This window comes from Manacus candei, unplaced genomic scaffold (genome assembly GCF_025592945.1).
Source record: "Manacus candei isolate 608988 ecotype Guabito, Panama unplaced genomic scaffold, ASM2559294v1 h1tg000074l, whole genome shotgun sequence".
Taxonomy (NCBI): domain Eukaryota; kingdom Metazoa; phylum Chordata; class Aves; order Passeriformes; family Pipridae; genus Manacus; species Manacus candei.
The window spans coordinates 204,596-219,235 of NW_026138122.1; the positions used below are offsets into that span (position 1 = coordinate 204,596).

Genomic DNA, 14,640 nt, shown 5'->3' on the forward strand with positions numbered 1-14,640 from the left:
AGAGTCACAGCCATCCCAATGGTCTGTTGCACTGTGGGTGTGACTGACCATTACTGTGCTGGAACTACACAGTGGAAAGATAAATTCAGTGAACAGAGGGCAAAAACTGTGTCCTGCCAGCCTCCCTCTGCAGCTTTACATTGTGAGTGGGAGGCCTCTTCCTCTGTGGTATCTTTTTTTATGAAAATGAGTTGCTGAGCTCTCTCCTGACGTTGGAGACCTCTTGGAGATTTTTGGTTTTCCATCAGTGAACCAGTGCCTTGTCCTAGGGTACTGTCCTGTCTTGGCCTAATCCTCAAGAAAAGAAAAGATATCGGTGCTTTCTGGATTTGAATGTGAATTTGACATTAGTCATCTTTCATGTCTCAGAAGAAGAAAACACTCTTAATGTTGGGGACCTGTTCAGTACTAAAATCACATGCCTCTGAAATTCTGCACTCACCTTAGTTTTGCAGGGAAGTGTGATCCAGCTGTCTTTCAAGGGGGAAAAGTGAAGCCTGTGTAGAATTCATCTTTCTCATAAAATTTCATAGAATAGAATCATAGAGTAGTTTGAGTTGAAAGGGACTTTAAGTCCAACACCCCACTTCCACACCCCTCAGGGACATCCTCAGCAAGGTCAGGTTGCTCAGAGCACCGTCCAACCAGGGACAGCCCCATCCACTTCCAGGGATGGGGCATCAATCCCTTCTCTGGACAGCCTGTGCCATTGTTTCAACACCTTTATCATATCAAGTCAAATCTCTTCCTTATATCCAGCTTAAAACTACCCTCTTTTATTTTAAAACCATGACCCCTTGTCCTATTGCAATGGCCCCTGCTATCTTTCTTATAATCCTCCCTTAAGTATTGAAAGGCTGCAATAAGGTCTCCTTGGAGGGTTCTCTTCTTCAGGCAGAACAGTCCCAACTCTCTCAGCCTTTCTTCATAGGAGAGGTGCTCCAGCCATCTGATAGTTTTCATGACCTTTCTCTGGACCTACTTCAACACCTCCATGTCTTTCTTGTGCGGAGGACCCCAGGGCTGGATGCAGTGTTCCAGGTGGGGATTCATGAGTGTGGAGTAGGGGTGCAGAATCACCTCCCTCGACCTGCTGGCCACTCTTGTTCAGCTTCTTATACAACAGCACCCTCAAGTCCTCTCAACAGGGCTGCTCTCGATCTGTTCAGCCCCAGCCTGTGCTGATAGCAGGGGTTGCTCTGGCCCAGGTGCAGAACCTTGAACTTGGTCTTGTTGAACCTTCTGACATTCCCATGGACCCACTTCTCAAACTTGTCCAGGTCCCTCTGGATGGCATCCCATCCTTCAGGTGTGTCAACCACACTACTCAGCCTGGCGTGGTCTGCAAACTTGCTGAGTGTGCCCTTGATGCTGCTGTCTGTGTGAAGACATTAAACAGTACTAGTCCCAGTGTGGACCCCTGAGGGACAACACTTACTGATCTCCATCCAGACATTTTGCTGTTGGCCACCACCCTCTGGATGTGACCATGGAGCTAATTCCTTTCATCAAAGCTGTATTCAGACAGGCCATTTTTTTACTGGCCATACTGTACAAAATGGAAGGAGAATGGACTACAGCATCTTGAGTGGAGTGGGTGGACCCCTCTTCTTTGTATAGGCACAGGTGGTACAGTGTCTAGATTTTCTGCTGGCCGTGGTTGTAACTTAGAAAAGCCTCTTGACCAAATGGAGATGGCTGCTTTTGCTGCTATGGCATAGCTCGCCTGTGCAGTTGTTACTTTCTCATTGGGGTGTGAAGCCTTGGTGGAACTGAGCACATGGAGCAGGTGCCTTTGTTGTCTCTCCAGCTGTGGATGCTCCAGCTTCGCCTGCTTAGCAGTATTTAGGGAACCTGCTCTGGATGAAGTCAGGAGGTGGGAGGATGGGGAAGGTGCTGTTCTGGCAGGTGACATTCCATTAGCTCATTTGTCCATACTCGTTTTACTGTACCAGAAGGATGGAGAAGCAAGATAGTTTGTCATCAGGCTTCAGAATATTTACAGCCTTATGGATGAGAAAGTGAGAGGTGCTTAAGGTAGCCCAGGTGCTTTGTGAGGCTACCACAATTCAAGCAAACCTACTATAACCAAATTGTTGCATTTATGATTGACCGTTCAAGTATATCATTGAACTCATTTGACTGTTTCATTTTTCAATAGCTTGTTTTCACTTGTCTTGTTACATTGTTGTTTCCTAACAGCCTATCTGAAATGCAAATGAATAGGAATTCAGATGTGTTATCTTGAAATTATAGAGCTCAAGTGCTACAAAAACGTTTCTTTGGGATATCTATACCTGTAAATAGAGGTTGTTCTCATGTAGACAATTCTGGAAATATACAGTACAAGGCAATTCATGTTGCTTGGAGTCAAACTGCATTTTTATTGGACAGGGTATATACTGGTGTCTCTGTTTAAAGCAGAGGCAGGTATGACTGATTAGTTAACAAGACCATAGAGTCCTGGAGAGAGAATAAAGCTGGCAGATACAAGTGATCTATAAGGACGCTCAGTAATTATCTGGAAAAATTGTAACAGGGTTCTCATTTCCTCTGGATATTCAGAGGAAGAGGATCCGAAATGTGGTCTCACTGAACTGTAAGACAAGCAAAAGCCCAAAGTTTCTCACCACAGTGAAAAAGAGGAAAGTGTTTTTAATGCCTGACTTCTTAAAGCTTTCAGAGATTTTTCCATTCCTGTCTTGCCGTTGTTTGAAATGTTCTGGGAAGACTAAAGCTCCTAGTGACAGCTTTCCTGGTGACATTTAGCAAGCATTGCACAACAGACTTCTAACTTAAACTAGGTTGTGTCTTTGCCTGAGAGAGCACACCAATATTGCATACAGGTCTGTGCATGTTTCTACTGAATTGGGAAATAAGCTGGCAAGGTCTGTGTACTGCATCCAGCATTCCTTTCAGTGAATAGTCACAGTATTCAGGCTGGCCTGTGGTCACAGTCCTAAACAGAAAAGCTAAATGCATCTGTGTTGGCAAGCTGCTACAATGGAAAAGGAGCTCAAAGTTGTGTAACAAATGTAAAATTGAAGTCCTGCAAACTTCCAGTGAAATGAAAGTCTTGCTTTTGAGTTACTCAAGCAAATAGTGTCTCCTCCACTGTCTTGAATGGTTACACAAACAGTGTGTTTTATATAATGTAATTTAAGAACATTGGGATTAAAAATAAAAAAGTCTGTTTCTCCAATCTGTGACTAATTAGCCTGTGGGCATTTTCTAAAAGCTATTGTCTTTTAACTATCAATGGATCTCTTCAGTGTATGCAAAGGCAGTCCTGCAGAACATAATGAGCCTGCTTGCACACCAAGGACAACTTCAGAAATTAGTGATGTCCTGAAGGGCAGAGGCACTCTAAGATTAAGCCTGTATTTTGGCTTCTGTTATATCAGGCACATGCTATGTGCAGGAAGAGTAGAGGAAATAACCTACTCCGTTTTGACTAAAATAAAACTGTTTTGATAGTTAGACTGACTTGACCTGAATTGTCGTGGTGCTGATATGCCCTTTAAGTCCCACTGATTCATTGTTTGGAAAGTAGAGACTGTTACTGTTGTCTTGCATAACAGCTTTGAAGCTTTGGTTTATTCCCTGGCTCTGCTAGATTTCTTGTTTGTTTTGCTCTGTCCATCTACAGTTGTCCTTCCTCCTCCTGTCTTTTAAGTATCCTGCAGTAGCTATGCCTCCTGCACCGGGCATCTTTGCCTTTATGTACATAGGGGACTTTTATTAAACAAATTTGAGCAAGCTGATTCTTCCATGTCCAGATCTTCTGTACCTGTCTTCCTTCCCCAGGCACTCATCAGCAGCCTCTTTATATAAACCAGTGCTGCTGTTTCATGACTGCGAGTCCTGGCAGAACCGAGGTGGAAGCTAAGACATCTCTGTGATTGATGGCAAACTAAATGAGAATTTTCAAAGCCCTTCCAGGTCTTGGAGTAAAGCAGTTTTGTTTGCTGATCCACCAGAAGACAGAGGATTCTGCTATGTTTCTGGGCAACCCTGGGGAAGTTGGCTGGACTGAACAAGTGTTTGCATCCCCTTCCTGAATAGGAGGGGCAGTAAGAGAACATCTTGTTTTCTCTTATTCTAGCAGTGATTGACAGTGCTTTTAAAAAAAGAGCTGTTTTTACACTTGCTATTTTATTTTTCAGTGAGGGGAGGGTTGAGAATAACCACTTGAAAAACTGTGGCATAGGCAAATTCAAATACTTCCTCTTGTTCTGGGTTGTTGAATGCCTTATATAAGTCGGTGACGTATGGAACAAAGATCTGTAACAATTGCATCTGTTTAAGAGAAATATTTGTGTTGCTAGAAGTACTGGTGGCTATCTGTTCAAAGCACTAAGCTTTCCAGGAAGCCTGGTAATGTTCTGAGGGTTTAGTTTACCCCTAATTCATTCTTTCATCATGATAAATTAAGGTATATTCTACATGGTCAAATTTATAACCTGGTGTATTGACTTGAAGTTAAGGAACCTTGGCTTCTGTAAGTTGTTGTGCTTTTAGCAAGCTGAAAGTAATCGTGCTGATTACAGTATGTGAGAGTCTGACCTTGACTCTTCAGACTCGTAGTTAGATGCAGTTGTAATGCACTCTTAACAGTAATGCTCTCTCTACTGGAGTTAATGAAAATTACTGGAAGTCTTGAAAAGACTTTGAAAAATTCACCCTGCTGGAGTGAATTACCCCTCTGGAGTAAATGGCAAGAGCCATTATTCTTGCTGTAGTACCTGTTGCATTTAAAACGTAGTCACACTTGGTTATGAAGCACAAGGCTTGACCTGCACTATGCTTTGTGCTGCTAAACTTGATGGCTGTGAATTATTGCTCAAGTTGGCGGTCTGTTGCACCCAGTGAGTGGTAGGGTAAAGAATGCCTGTGCTGTCACCTTCCCAAGGGGTCCATCAAACCCCAGCAGTTTCCTGGAGAAACAGCAACAATGTCCTGCTCTTGGTGCTCATCACCCTGGAGTGTTCAGCCAGGAGACAGTTGGTTCTTGGAACTGTCTGCCAGCAATGCAGGCCCTGGCCAAAGTTACCACAAGGTACATGTCCTTTGGCCACCTGTAAGGAGCTAGACTTCTTGTGTCAAGACACAAGAAGTGTCTTCAGACAATTACCCTCTTGGGGCAGTCAGAATTTGGGGCAGTTGTGGCCTGTTGCAGTCACATACAGCTAAGTCTGGAAATATGTGGTGGGAAGTGTTAAGGGGCATAGTCCTCTCTTTTGAGAGACCTGCCAGTCTTTGGCAGAAAATGTTGCTTCTTGCAGCTCCTGGGACTTGTTCAGATAGAAAAAGAAGAATTCGATTACAGGTTAGTTTTATTTGATACAGAAGATGTAGCACTGGGTTGAAGGTTGTAGTGTGAAAAAGGAGGAGAGAGATTCCTGGGGTGTGGAAGTTAACCTGTGAGTGCAGAGACACAGTTCAGAGTAGGAGGAGTAAAGTTACACTGTAGGTACCTGGTGAGGACTTTGTCCACGTTTGTCCATCCTCTGTTAAACCTTCTTTTAAAGGTAACTTTTTAAAGATGTTGCGTTTAGAGAGGGATCATCTGTAACACTTGCTGACACCTGTTGAAAAAACCCAAACTGTTAGGTATTTATTCTAGTAGAAACTTTTTTTCTCTTTTGTCCTGTAAAATTTCCATGTACTTAGGAAAATATAGACAACATTACTGTGGCTGTCCAAGTCCAGTGCCAGAGTCAGTTGCTAATCATAGCCATAGCCTTCTCTTAGTCTTGTTTTTCTGAGCATCATGGCAGAAAACAGATATAAAGGAGGATATTGTGCATGGAAGGTTCCCAGTGGAATTGAAAGTTGGCATTCACAGTGTGTGAAATGCTGCAATAAAAAGACACTGACTGCATGCCTGTGTCCGGGTGTCAGACAAAAGCAATAGAGGGAAGCAATGAGCTCAGGTGAGGTTGCACATGGATTTATGTCAGGGGTGTTGTAGTAGGGTGTTGTGCTACACAACTCTTCCATTAACAGCCCACGACCCCCTCCATAAAGGCCAGTAGTGAGGTGAGACACCAGCTGCTGAGGACTGCAGAAGAATATTTTAAGTGAATTAATTTTAATCTATCATTTTATTGCTTGGAGTGGTTGAATGTAAAGTGATGTTTATGAAGCGGGAAAAGTATTCTTACGAGTTGATGGGCCTTGAGTCAGCTTTTACAGATAGGCAGGAAATGAAGTTAGAGTTGTAATGATACATCTGGGGAAATATGTGTCCATTTTGTAATTGTCAAAAAAAGGCAAATGGAATGCTAGATATTATTAGGAAAAGAATGGAGTGACACAAAATTATGACCAGCTCTGTGCCATAATATAAAATCACAGTGCGCACATTCTCATTTCTTTTTTTTTTTTTTAATCCCCCTTGTAATTCTTTCATGTAATCTATGTGCATTAATAGGGCTTTTTGTAGAGGACTCTAGAGATTTTTCGTTTATGTAATACTCCTACGTATGTCAGGCCATCCATTCCAGTAAACTCTCCAAAAAAGGGACTGCTTCCAAGTCTTATATTTAACAAGATACCTCAGAGAATTACTGCTCTTAATTTAGTTTTATTTATATTCACATTGATAAACTGGGTATGTTCCTTAATGCACTGCACTTAAGTTTTCCAGAAATGAAAAATTTATTGTGCTCTAATAGCTGGGCAAAACAATTCTGAGTTTCTAAGATATTCCTGACTGATTTAATGGTTTGTTTCAAAAGCAAGAATAAGCCCTTTAGTCAGCTAGGTCATTCAGTAATCTGTAACCTTTGTTAAAAGATTGGAAGGAACATTGGCAGGCACTTGCTGGGAGTTATAGTTGGTGAAAGCAAGCGAAATGCGAGTGAGGTACAGCACTCCTAAGTAATGCCAAACAAAATGAAATTATTATTTGCCAAGTCATCCAGGCAATGTTGAGGAGTATTGTCAGTTTATGTCAGAGGATGACATTTTCCCTGTGCTGGCTCTGTGACAGGCAATGCCAGTGGGCCAAAACAGCGTGTTGTTGGGAGTTACTGAAGTTGGCTGAAGGTGTGTGCGGAGAGAGCGCTCGGCTGCTGGAACTTGCCTCTGTCTTCGGGTGCAGGAGCTCTCTCTTTTTCGGGGTCCTCAATACGACCTGTGACCATGACAGTGCTTGATGGCTCCTGTGTGAGTAGCAGACCACAACGTGCAAAACCCATGAGCGATGGCGCCCTGCAGTGAGTTCAACCGAAGGGAATTGTTGTGAGAAGGAGAGTGTTTCTTAATGCTGATTGTGGCTCCTGCTGCAAGTTAACTGAGGGGCAGAAGCCCTAGGCAGAGGGGCAGGAGATGGCAGGCAGGACAGCAAATCCAGACAACAGAGGGGTTGGAGGAGGAATTGCAATTTACCAGGCAGGTGCTTTTGTTAAGCTCAAAATGAGTTCTCACAGTGAATAGATCCACAGTGAGTCTTGTGTCACGTTTCCAGGAGAGATCAAATCCATTTTGGTTTTGTGTTGATATTCCTTTATCCTCCTTGGAAAGCAATTTGGTAGCTCTGCTTTTAAAAGTGTTTAAGAAATGTAAAGTTAGATTTAAAAATACAATTGTTAAAGATAAAATAAAAATTAAATGAAGGCCAACATGTTAAAATGCAAATTTACAAATAAATTTATATTTGAAAAACAGCAAAATTGAGATATGGTATTGCCCCAAAGAGGAAACAAAACTGGTTTTTAACATCTTGCACACTTTTCCTCAGGACTGGGTGATCTCTTCAAAAAGAGAAAAAAGATGATGTGTTAAATTTGGTATTACATCATAAGCAATTCTCACCCAGACATCATTTGCATAGGACACTGATACATTGCTAGAGTCTGTACAGGACATAATCCACCTTTTTCTTCTTCATACTTTTGAGTTCTGCTTTGAAGTCTGTCTTGAGGATAGAGACAAAAACGCTGATGTGAAAAAAGTGTGATATATTGGAGGGTGTAAATAGCCCTCACTTTTCTAGGATGTGTTACACAACTCATGAGTTACAGTGATTCCTAGATTTTATCTCCTGTCTTCCTAAGGAGGGCTAGAGAGAGATGTTTTCTGTTTCCTTTATAGTGTATGTTGGAGGGCTACTGGCTGCATGTTCACTCAGTGTTGCGGTATGTACACATTGCATTTATCTTTATCAAAACCCCAAGGGAAACAAAATGTGGTAGGAAAAGCAATGGCTTATGGACAGAGACTGCTGTAAAGCCACATATTGTGCTCGATGTGGACAGGAAGCAGCCCTGTGGTGCCTGATGGACACATGGCTTCTTGCTGTGTAGTGGGAATTACTAATCTTTCACAAGGAGGTAATTTGCTATTGAATGGAGGAAGGGAACAAGGGAAACTTGTCAAATATGGTTGCTGTATGCCTGAGCATATAGTTAGGTGCTTGGAGAGACCATGTAAAGTCCCCTAAAGCTTTAAGTAAATGAATTTGTATATTCTGGCAATGTCTCTTGAAATCGTGGCTGTTCATCTTCTGTCAGTGTTGAATAACTTCATGCGGCTTAAACCTGGATGTAGGTGCCTTGTATTCAAAGTCCAGTTTGAAGGTTGCAGGCACTGTTTTCCTCAAATACACTTTGTGTGTTTGTCTCTCCCTTCATCCATGCTGTTGGGTACTTTTGATAGTGCTTAAGATGCTTAGCTAAAGAACGCAGGGAGCGCTGCAGGCTTTCAAGCTTGACTGAGACCATCGGTTTTGTATAGTGTGTTTGAAAGATGCAATTGAAATTGCTTTGTTTTGACTTAGGCAATTCATAGTTGTGTCTGCTTGTAGCTCATCACTAAGTTTGTAGCATCAAGAAATCCTCTTCCTCTAAAGAGAACAGCCTGCCCTCTTCCTTTAAATGCTTTTTCCTCAAAATTTTGCATTTAATCTCCTGAAACATCACACACAGTGTCTTCTGGCTTGTTTTCCCTAATAAAAGGTCACCCTTTAAAAAAACACAAACTCCCTCCTGGCTGTCAGAACTTTAGGCTTAATTGTGTTGCCTCTCTAGGACTATTGATATGAATTCAGGATTCCCCTGCCCTCTTCCCCTATGCTTCAGTTTGACTTGCTACCATTTTGGGTTTATTTCTTTGTGGAATGCGGAAAATAAAAACAAAATGGTGACTTGTAGGAGTAATTTCACCTCCTGAGGAATGTGACAAGCAGAGGAGGGAGTGTGCGAGTACCTCCTGAAAAAAATGTGTGAAAATCTTTTGTGGAGAATGTTGCCGTGTCTGTTTGGGCACTCCTTATCTCCCACTGTTTGTCTCCTGATATTCCTTAATTGGATTATTTGCAAATGCTTCATTTTTTCAGTTGAAATCTTAGGGAATTAACTCTTTTGCGTGTTGTTTTTTTTTCTGTATGTACTTGAACAGCTAGAACCTTTATGCACCTTCCTGTTTTGCTCCTTGTCTGAAACTTTTTGGTTTTACTGCTTCTCTGAAGCTGCTGGTTTAGTGTATTTTTTCTGTGCCATGAGGTATTTTCTTAGCTGAACCGTGTATTACTGTCTTCATGCAGGTCTGTGTTTTGCTGAGTTTGTCACTGCAAAGAGAAAATTGAGTGGTATTGTGTAGTGACTTGAGTTGTCTGAATAAGTAGAGAACATCTGTCAAGGTCTGTGGAAGAAGCATCTCATCTATTGATCCGTTATTCTCTGAATTCCCTGAGCTGTTTGTGTAGGGCTCAGTTTACTTGTGCATTGAGTTTGCGTGCACTTAAATCTGGTAGCCAATTGAAGACAGTGGCCTTGCAGACTTCAGTTGCCTGCTGCTCCTTGCAGATCATAACATTTCTGTGATCAGTCTGCAGCACCTTGCTCTCTGTTCCTTCCTTTCTAGCCAGCCTGCTTCTGAATTAAAAAAAATGAGGGGAAACAGTGTCATTTCACTGAATTTCATTAGTCATTGCTGCTTCGTCTTTGACTAGACCTCACCTCTTCATGAACTTCTTGTCATCTGCCAGTTTATATTGAAAGCGTCATGCTCTGCCTTTCATGGTTTGAAGCCATCAGGACCTTTGTCACGATGATTCTGCCTGCAGAGGTCAGTTCCCTCACCTCGCCAGGTTTCAGCTGAGCTTTGGGCACCACTCTGGGATAGTGAGGAGGCCACTTAAACAAGTGACTGGGGCAGATGTCTTCCACTGGTGATGGGATGTATGTGGTAAATTTCAGATTAGCTGATAATGGGATTTTTTCCTGTAGCTTCTGCAGACCTGCTCTCACAGCAAGCAGGTGACCCTCCTAAAAGCATCAGTAGAAATATTGCTGAGACCTCAGGTAAGTTTTGGTGTGTTATCATTAAGCATCTTATCACTACATCCATGTTGAGACCACATATGTAAGTGATGAGAATTCACCAGTTCTCTGTGTGGAGTTATACCTGTTTTCTGGAGCAGGAGATTCACCATTCTTCTGCCTGGACAATGACTTTGTTCTCTTTGGTCTCCTCTGCACTGAAGGACTGTGCACCCCTTCCACCATAGAGACCACCTCCAAATATGTTGAACATTTGCATTTTCAGCTCTCGAGAATCTGCTTTGTCATCCTTTCTTGACTATTTCCTCTCCTTACTTATGCCATTTTGGGGGGCATTCCCACTCAGGAATGCCATCAGCCTTAAAGACATGCATAACATTTCATGTCACCCAGCAGAAGATTTGGTTCTGCTCCTTCCTACTTTATTTCATTGGTGCAGTAATCACTCTGGGTTCAGTCATGGATGATGAACAACATGTTTGTACACAGTAGTGACTTGCAGTGCTTCTTTTTCTGACTTGCAGAGTAATGAAAAACAAACTCTGCCTACTGCTGACATTAAGATGAGTGCCAATGGGAAAGTAGTCATCCTTCTTTTTGTGCTACCTAAAGGAAAAATTACTTTGCAGGGGCTGGCAGCAAGTTGCTTAGAGAAGTGGACCTGGATTTTAATGCTTCAGTTGGCATGGAAGAAGGTGCAATGCAGTGTTGTGCAATCAGAAGTCAATGAGCAGGAGAAGAGGGGAGGAGAGGAATTTGACTGCTTTTGATGGCACTAGCAAATACAATCAGTGGCAGCAATGGCCTACAGATGGGAAGTCTGAAGCCCTTGGAGTGTGAAAACCCCCTGTGTACAGGAACAGTTGCCACTGGCAAGTGATCCTCTGCCCAGGCACTGGGGGAGGTCTGCACTTCCACACAAGAGGTCAGGGCCTAAGCGTCTGCATAAGGCTTCATGCTTGAATTGGTAGAGAGTAATAAGGACAACTCTAAATCCATAGCTTCGTGGCTTATTAGTTCCTAATTAATCTGAGGTGGCGGGAATGTAATAAAGAATCCCTTCTTTTCTTTGCACAGCTTAATGTAGTGCAAATCCATGGTAAGAAGCTGTGGAAAATACCCCACCCCCCATGAGAAGTGATTTTTTCGAACACTGTCATGGTTGAAAGCACACTTTCTGGTGCTTGGATGGGATTATAAACCTGTAATAAGAGAAACAGTTAGTTGCTCTTGACTTTGAAAACTGCGTGCAACTGGTAACCTTTAATTTTGTCTCCTTCATCCGTTCTGCTCAGTGTGTAACAATACTTTGTTTTCTCCCATTTATTTATGTCACATGCACTAGCTTGTAGAATAATTCACTTTCAAGCATGTCCATCTGCTTTGGCTACATCAAAGAGCTATTTTGGACTGTTTAAAACTTCTTTTGAAATTTAAGAGCTCGTTTTGATACTTATGGAGAGAGAGTGTGGGAGGACATAACTTGCCTGTAGTGCATTGGGATAAACTCTCCTTTGCTTTTCCATTGCCAATATCTTAGTAACAGAACATGTTGGAGTTCACGCACTGCACAAAGTGCAACAGTCATGTACGTTCTCAAACCCAGGGTACAGCAAATACGATTAAAAAAATGTGTTCCTAATTGTTTTTTACTCCATATGGGTTTTTGTTTGTTCGTGTTTCACAAAGTCCCTTGCTTGTGAAGATTTGCTCATGGTTCTTATTTTATTTCCACAGTTTGCAACTTCATGTCTCATGAAAAGTGCCTCAAGAATGTCAAGATACCATGCTCGTGTATTGCTCCCAGCCTTGTAAGGGTGAGTAAGCTCACAGTGGCTTGTCTCTTTCTTTGGATAATAGCCGAAATTTATCACAAATGAACATGATGTAGTATAGCAGTGGGATTTTAATATCGTAATGCATAAATTGTGTTAGTAGTCACTGAGGCTTTTATAGCTGCTCAAAGCCAAAGCTACACTTCCTTTGAAAAGTCCCTGCTGTGGGGAGCTGTAGATAGTCTGTCTTTGAAGACCAGTTATCTGCTTTGTTTAAATATTACTAGGTGTTCTTACTGTGTGTCCTTACCTGGAAGTCTCACGATAATGAACTGGAGAGACTGATTGATATCAGTGCTCTCTGAAAACTGTACCATGTGTCATAAAAACAAACTATGCACATCAGCAACTTTTTTTACGGAAGTTATATATTACTGGGAAGACACTGTAGCTTCTCTGCCTAAAAAAAAGGCTATGTTTGTCTTCTGTTGATTGCTGCATCCTAAATAAAGTCATTGCATTAAAAGTAGAGGATTTCAAAGCCAAAAAAAGAGGGCAGGACTTCAATCAGGATGGTAGTACTTTAAAATTTATTTTGGTAATTAATAAAGTACTTGTCTTCACATGGCATGTGACTGTCTCCCGTAAGACTTCATGCTTAAGATGTTGCTTCTAAAGGGTGTAAAAGATGAATCAACTTTACAGAAGATAATAGGATGCAATTAAGATATTAAGAAGCTAAATTGAAGAGAAAACAAAGTGTATTATTCACTTGGGAAAGGATGACAGAAGAGGAACAGATAGGAAGAAGGTCATGAGAAGCTTACTAGAGAAGTAGTAAAACACTACAAATACCTTGAGGAGCCATATGCAAAAGTCAGATGAGACATGGCTGTAAAATCAGCATTACAGACCTTGCTGACCAAAAGCATTTATGGGAATCCATTGTGTAGACCTGTGAAGGGGAGCTGATTCCCTTCTTTGTGTCCTAAAACATTTTCCAAGTTCCTTTATATTGTCGAAGCCTGTGCAGGAGCCAAGACATGAAAGTTTAAGCAATATATATCTTGGGTTATAGGAATTGAATAGAGAAAAATTACCCATCTGTTTTTCTGAAATATGCTTTGTCTAGATAGTAATGCTGCAGGCTTTGCCAACTTGCTGCTTCTTCCTTACGTAATTTTCAACTTGAGAGGTGTACCTTAGGCATCAAAAAGGTTGACATAGAAAGTTGTCAGTGAAATAGTAAGAAATACTGCTGTAAGTCCTAGAACTTCCCTGGTAAAGGGAAATGTAGGTAGTGAGAAATGCTTTTACTAAGAATTAACATCTACTGCTGTTTCAGTATCCTGGCAATCAGTTGTTGTAGCATGAGAAAAGGAGTAATCAATCAGATGATATAGGTGTCTTTGTAAGCGCCTTTGGGGTGGATGGCAAACCCTGGAAAACAGGGATTTAATTCAGAGGGTCAGAGTTATAATAATTTCTGACTGCTTCTTTTTTGGATTTGCTCTAAATTTAATTCACTTGTCAAAATAGTATTTATTCCTTTGCTTTTATATGGTAAAAATCCTGCGTTTAAACTTACTAATGTTTCCATCTGCATCAGTTGTAGATGTCAGTGTAACTTTTTTTTTTTTGCTCTTTTGGCAGTCCCCATAATCTACCTGCCTCAAAACATAAAATTTATCTTGTGGTTTTATGTGTAAACGTTAAGCCTGAATTTTACTGCACAGCAAGGATAGTTATCTGGGTGGCATTGTCAGTCCTTGAGACTGTCTGCAGTTCAGTGTTGCTGTATTTAGCTGCAAAGAGCCTTTTGTGTTATCTGTCTTGAGCTATAATGATTATGTTTTGAAAATTCTGGATTGTACTTTTCGTTCTGGACAGTCTTGTCCTCCTTGACGTGGCCATCCAAGTTGCATTAATCCTGGTCTGCTTTACAAGTGACGTCCACCATATGGGAGATATCATTTTGCATGCAAGCTCTGTCAAACCAAATACTGAACTTGGCATTTGCTTAAGGAATATAACAGAGCAAAAAAAAAAAACAAATTACAATCATTTATACAATTTGTGGAAAATTTATTTGCTTAATCTTTCCTTTCAGATTATTTATTATTTATTTATTAAAAGGTCTGACGTAGGAGGGAACACTGGCAGGATTTTTTTTTAATAGTTCCTTCAGCTATGTCAATATTCAGTGTATTACAGAAATGGAATTATTTTTTTTAATTGCCTGGATTTCATTTAGAGAAGATGGCAATTGTTAAAGCTCATCTGAGTGTCTGTCATTTGATACTAAGTCAACCCAGCAGCAAATAATTTTTCAGCAGATGTTTTGTGGAAACTTTTATTCCTGACAGTAGGGTTTCCTTCCCAGGGTCAAGTGAAGGCCCACAGAGTCATAAGCATGCTACAACTGCATCCAGCCTCAGATCACTCTTGAGGAATTCGTTCTTAAGGCTGCCCTAGGAACTTTTTGCACTAGTGTAAATCACTGTCACCTGCATTTGGTATTCCAGGTCATGATGTTTCAAAAAAAGCCTTCACAGATAGGTTTTCTGAACAAGTTT

At 41.3% G+C, this 14,640-nt stretch overlaps 1 protein-coding gene across 1 annotated transcript in view; it reads left to right on the plus strand.

Annotated features, from left to right (window-relative positions):
* The window catches only part of DGKQ (diacylglycerol kinase theta), a 94,006-nt gene that overhangs the window by 13,187 nt on the left and 66,179 nt on the right, over window positions 1-14,640 (plus strand). Inside the window, exon 2 of the mRNA XM_051809089.1 lies at window positions 12,027-12,106. Coding sequence (XP_051665049.1) covers window positions 12,027-12,106 — 80 coding nt within the window. The remainder of the gene's footprint in view (window positions 1-12,026; window positions 12,107-14,640) is intronic.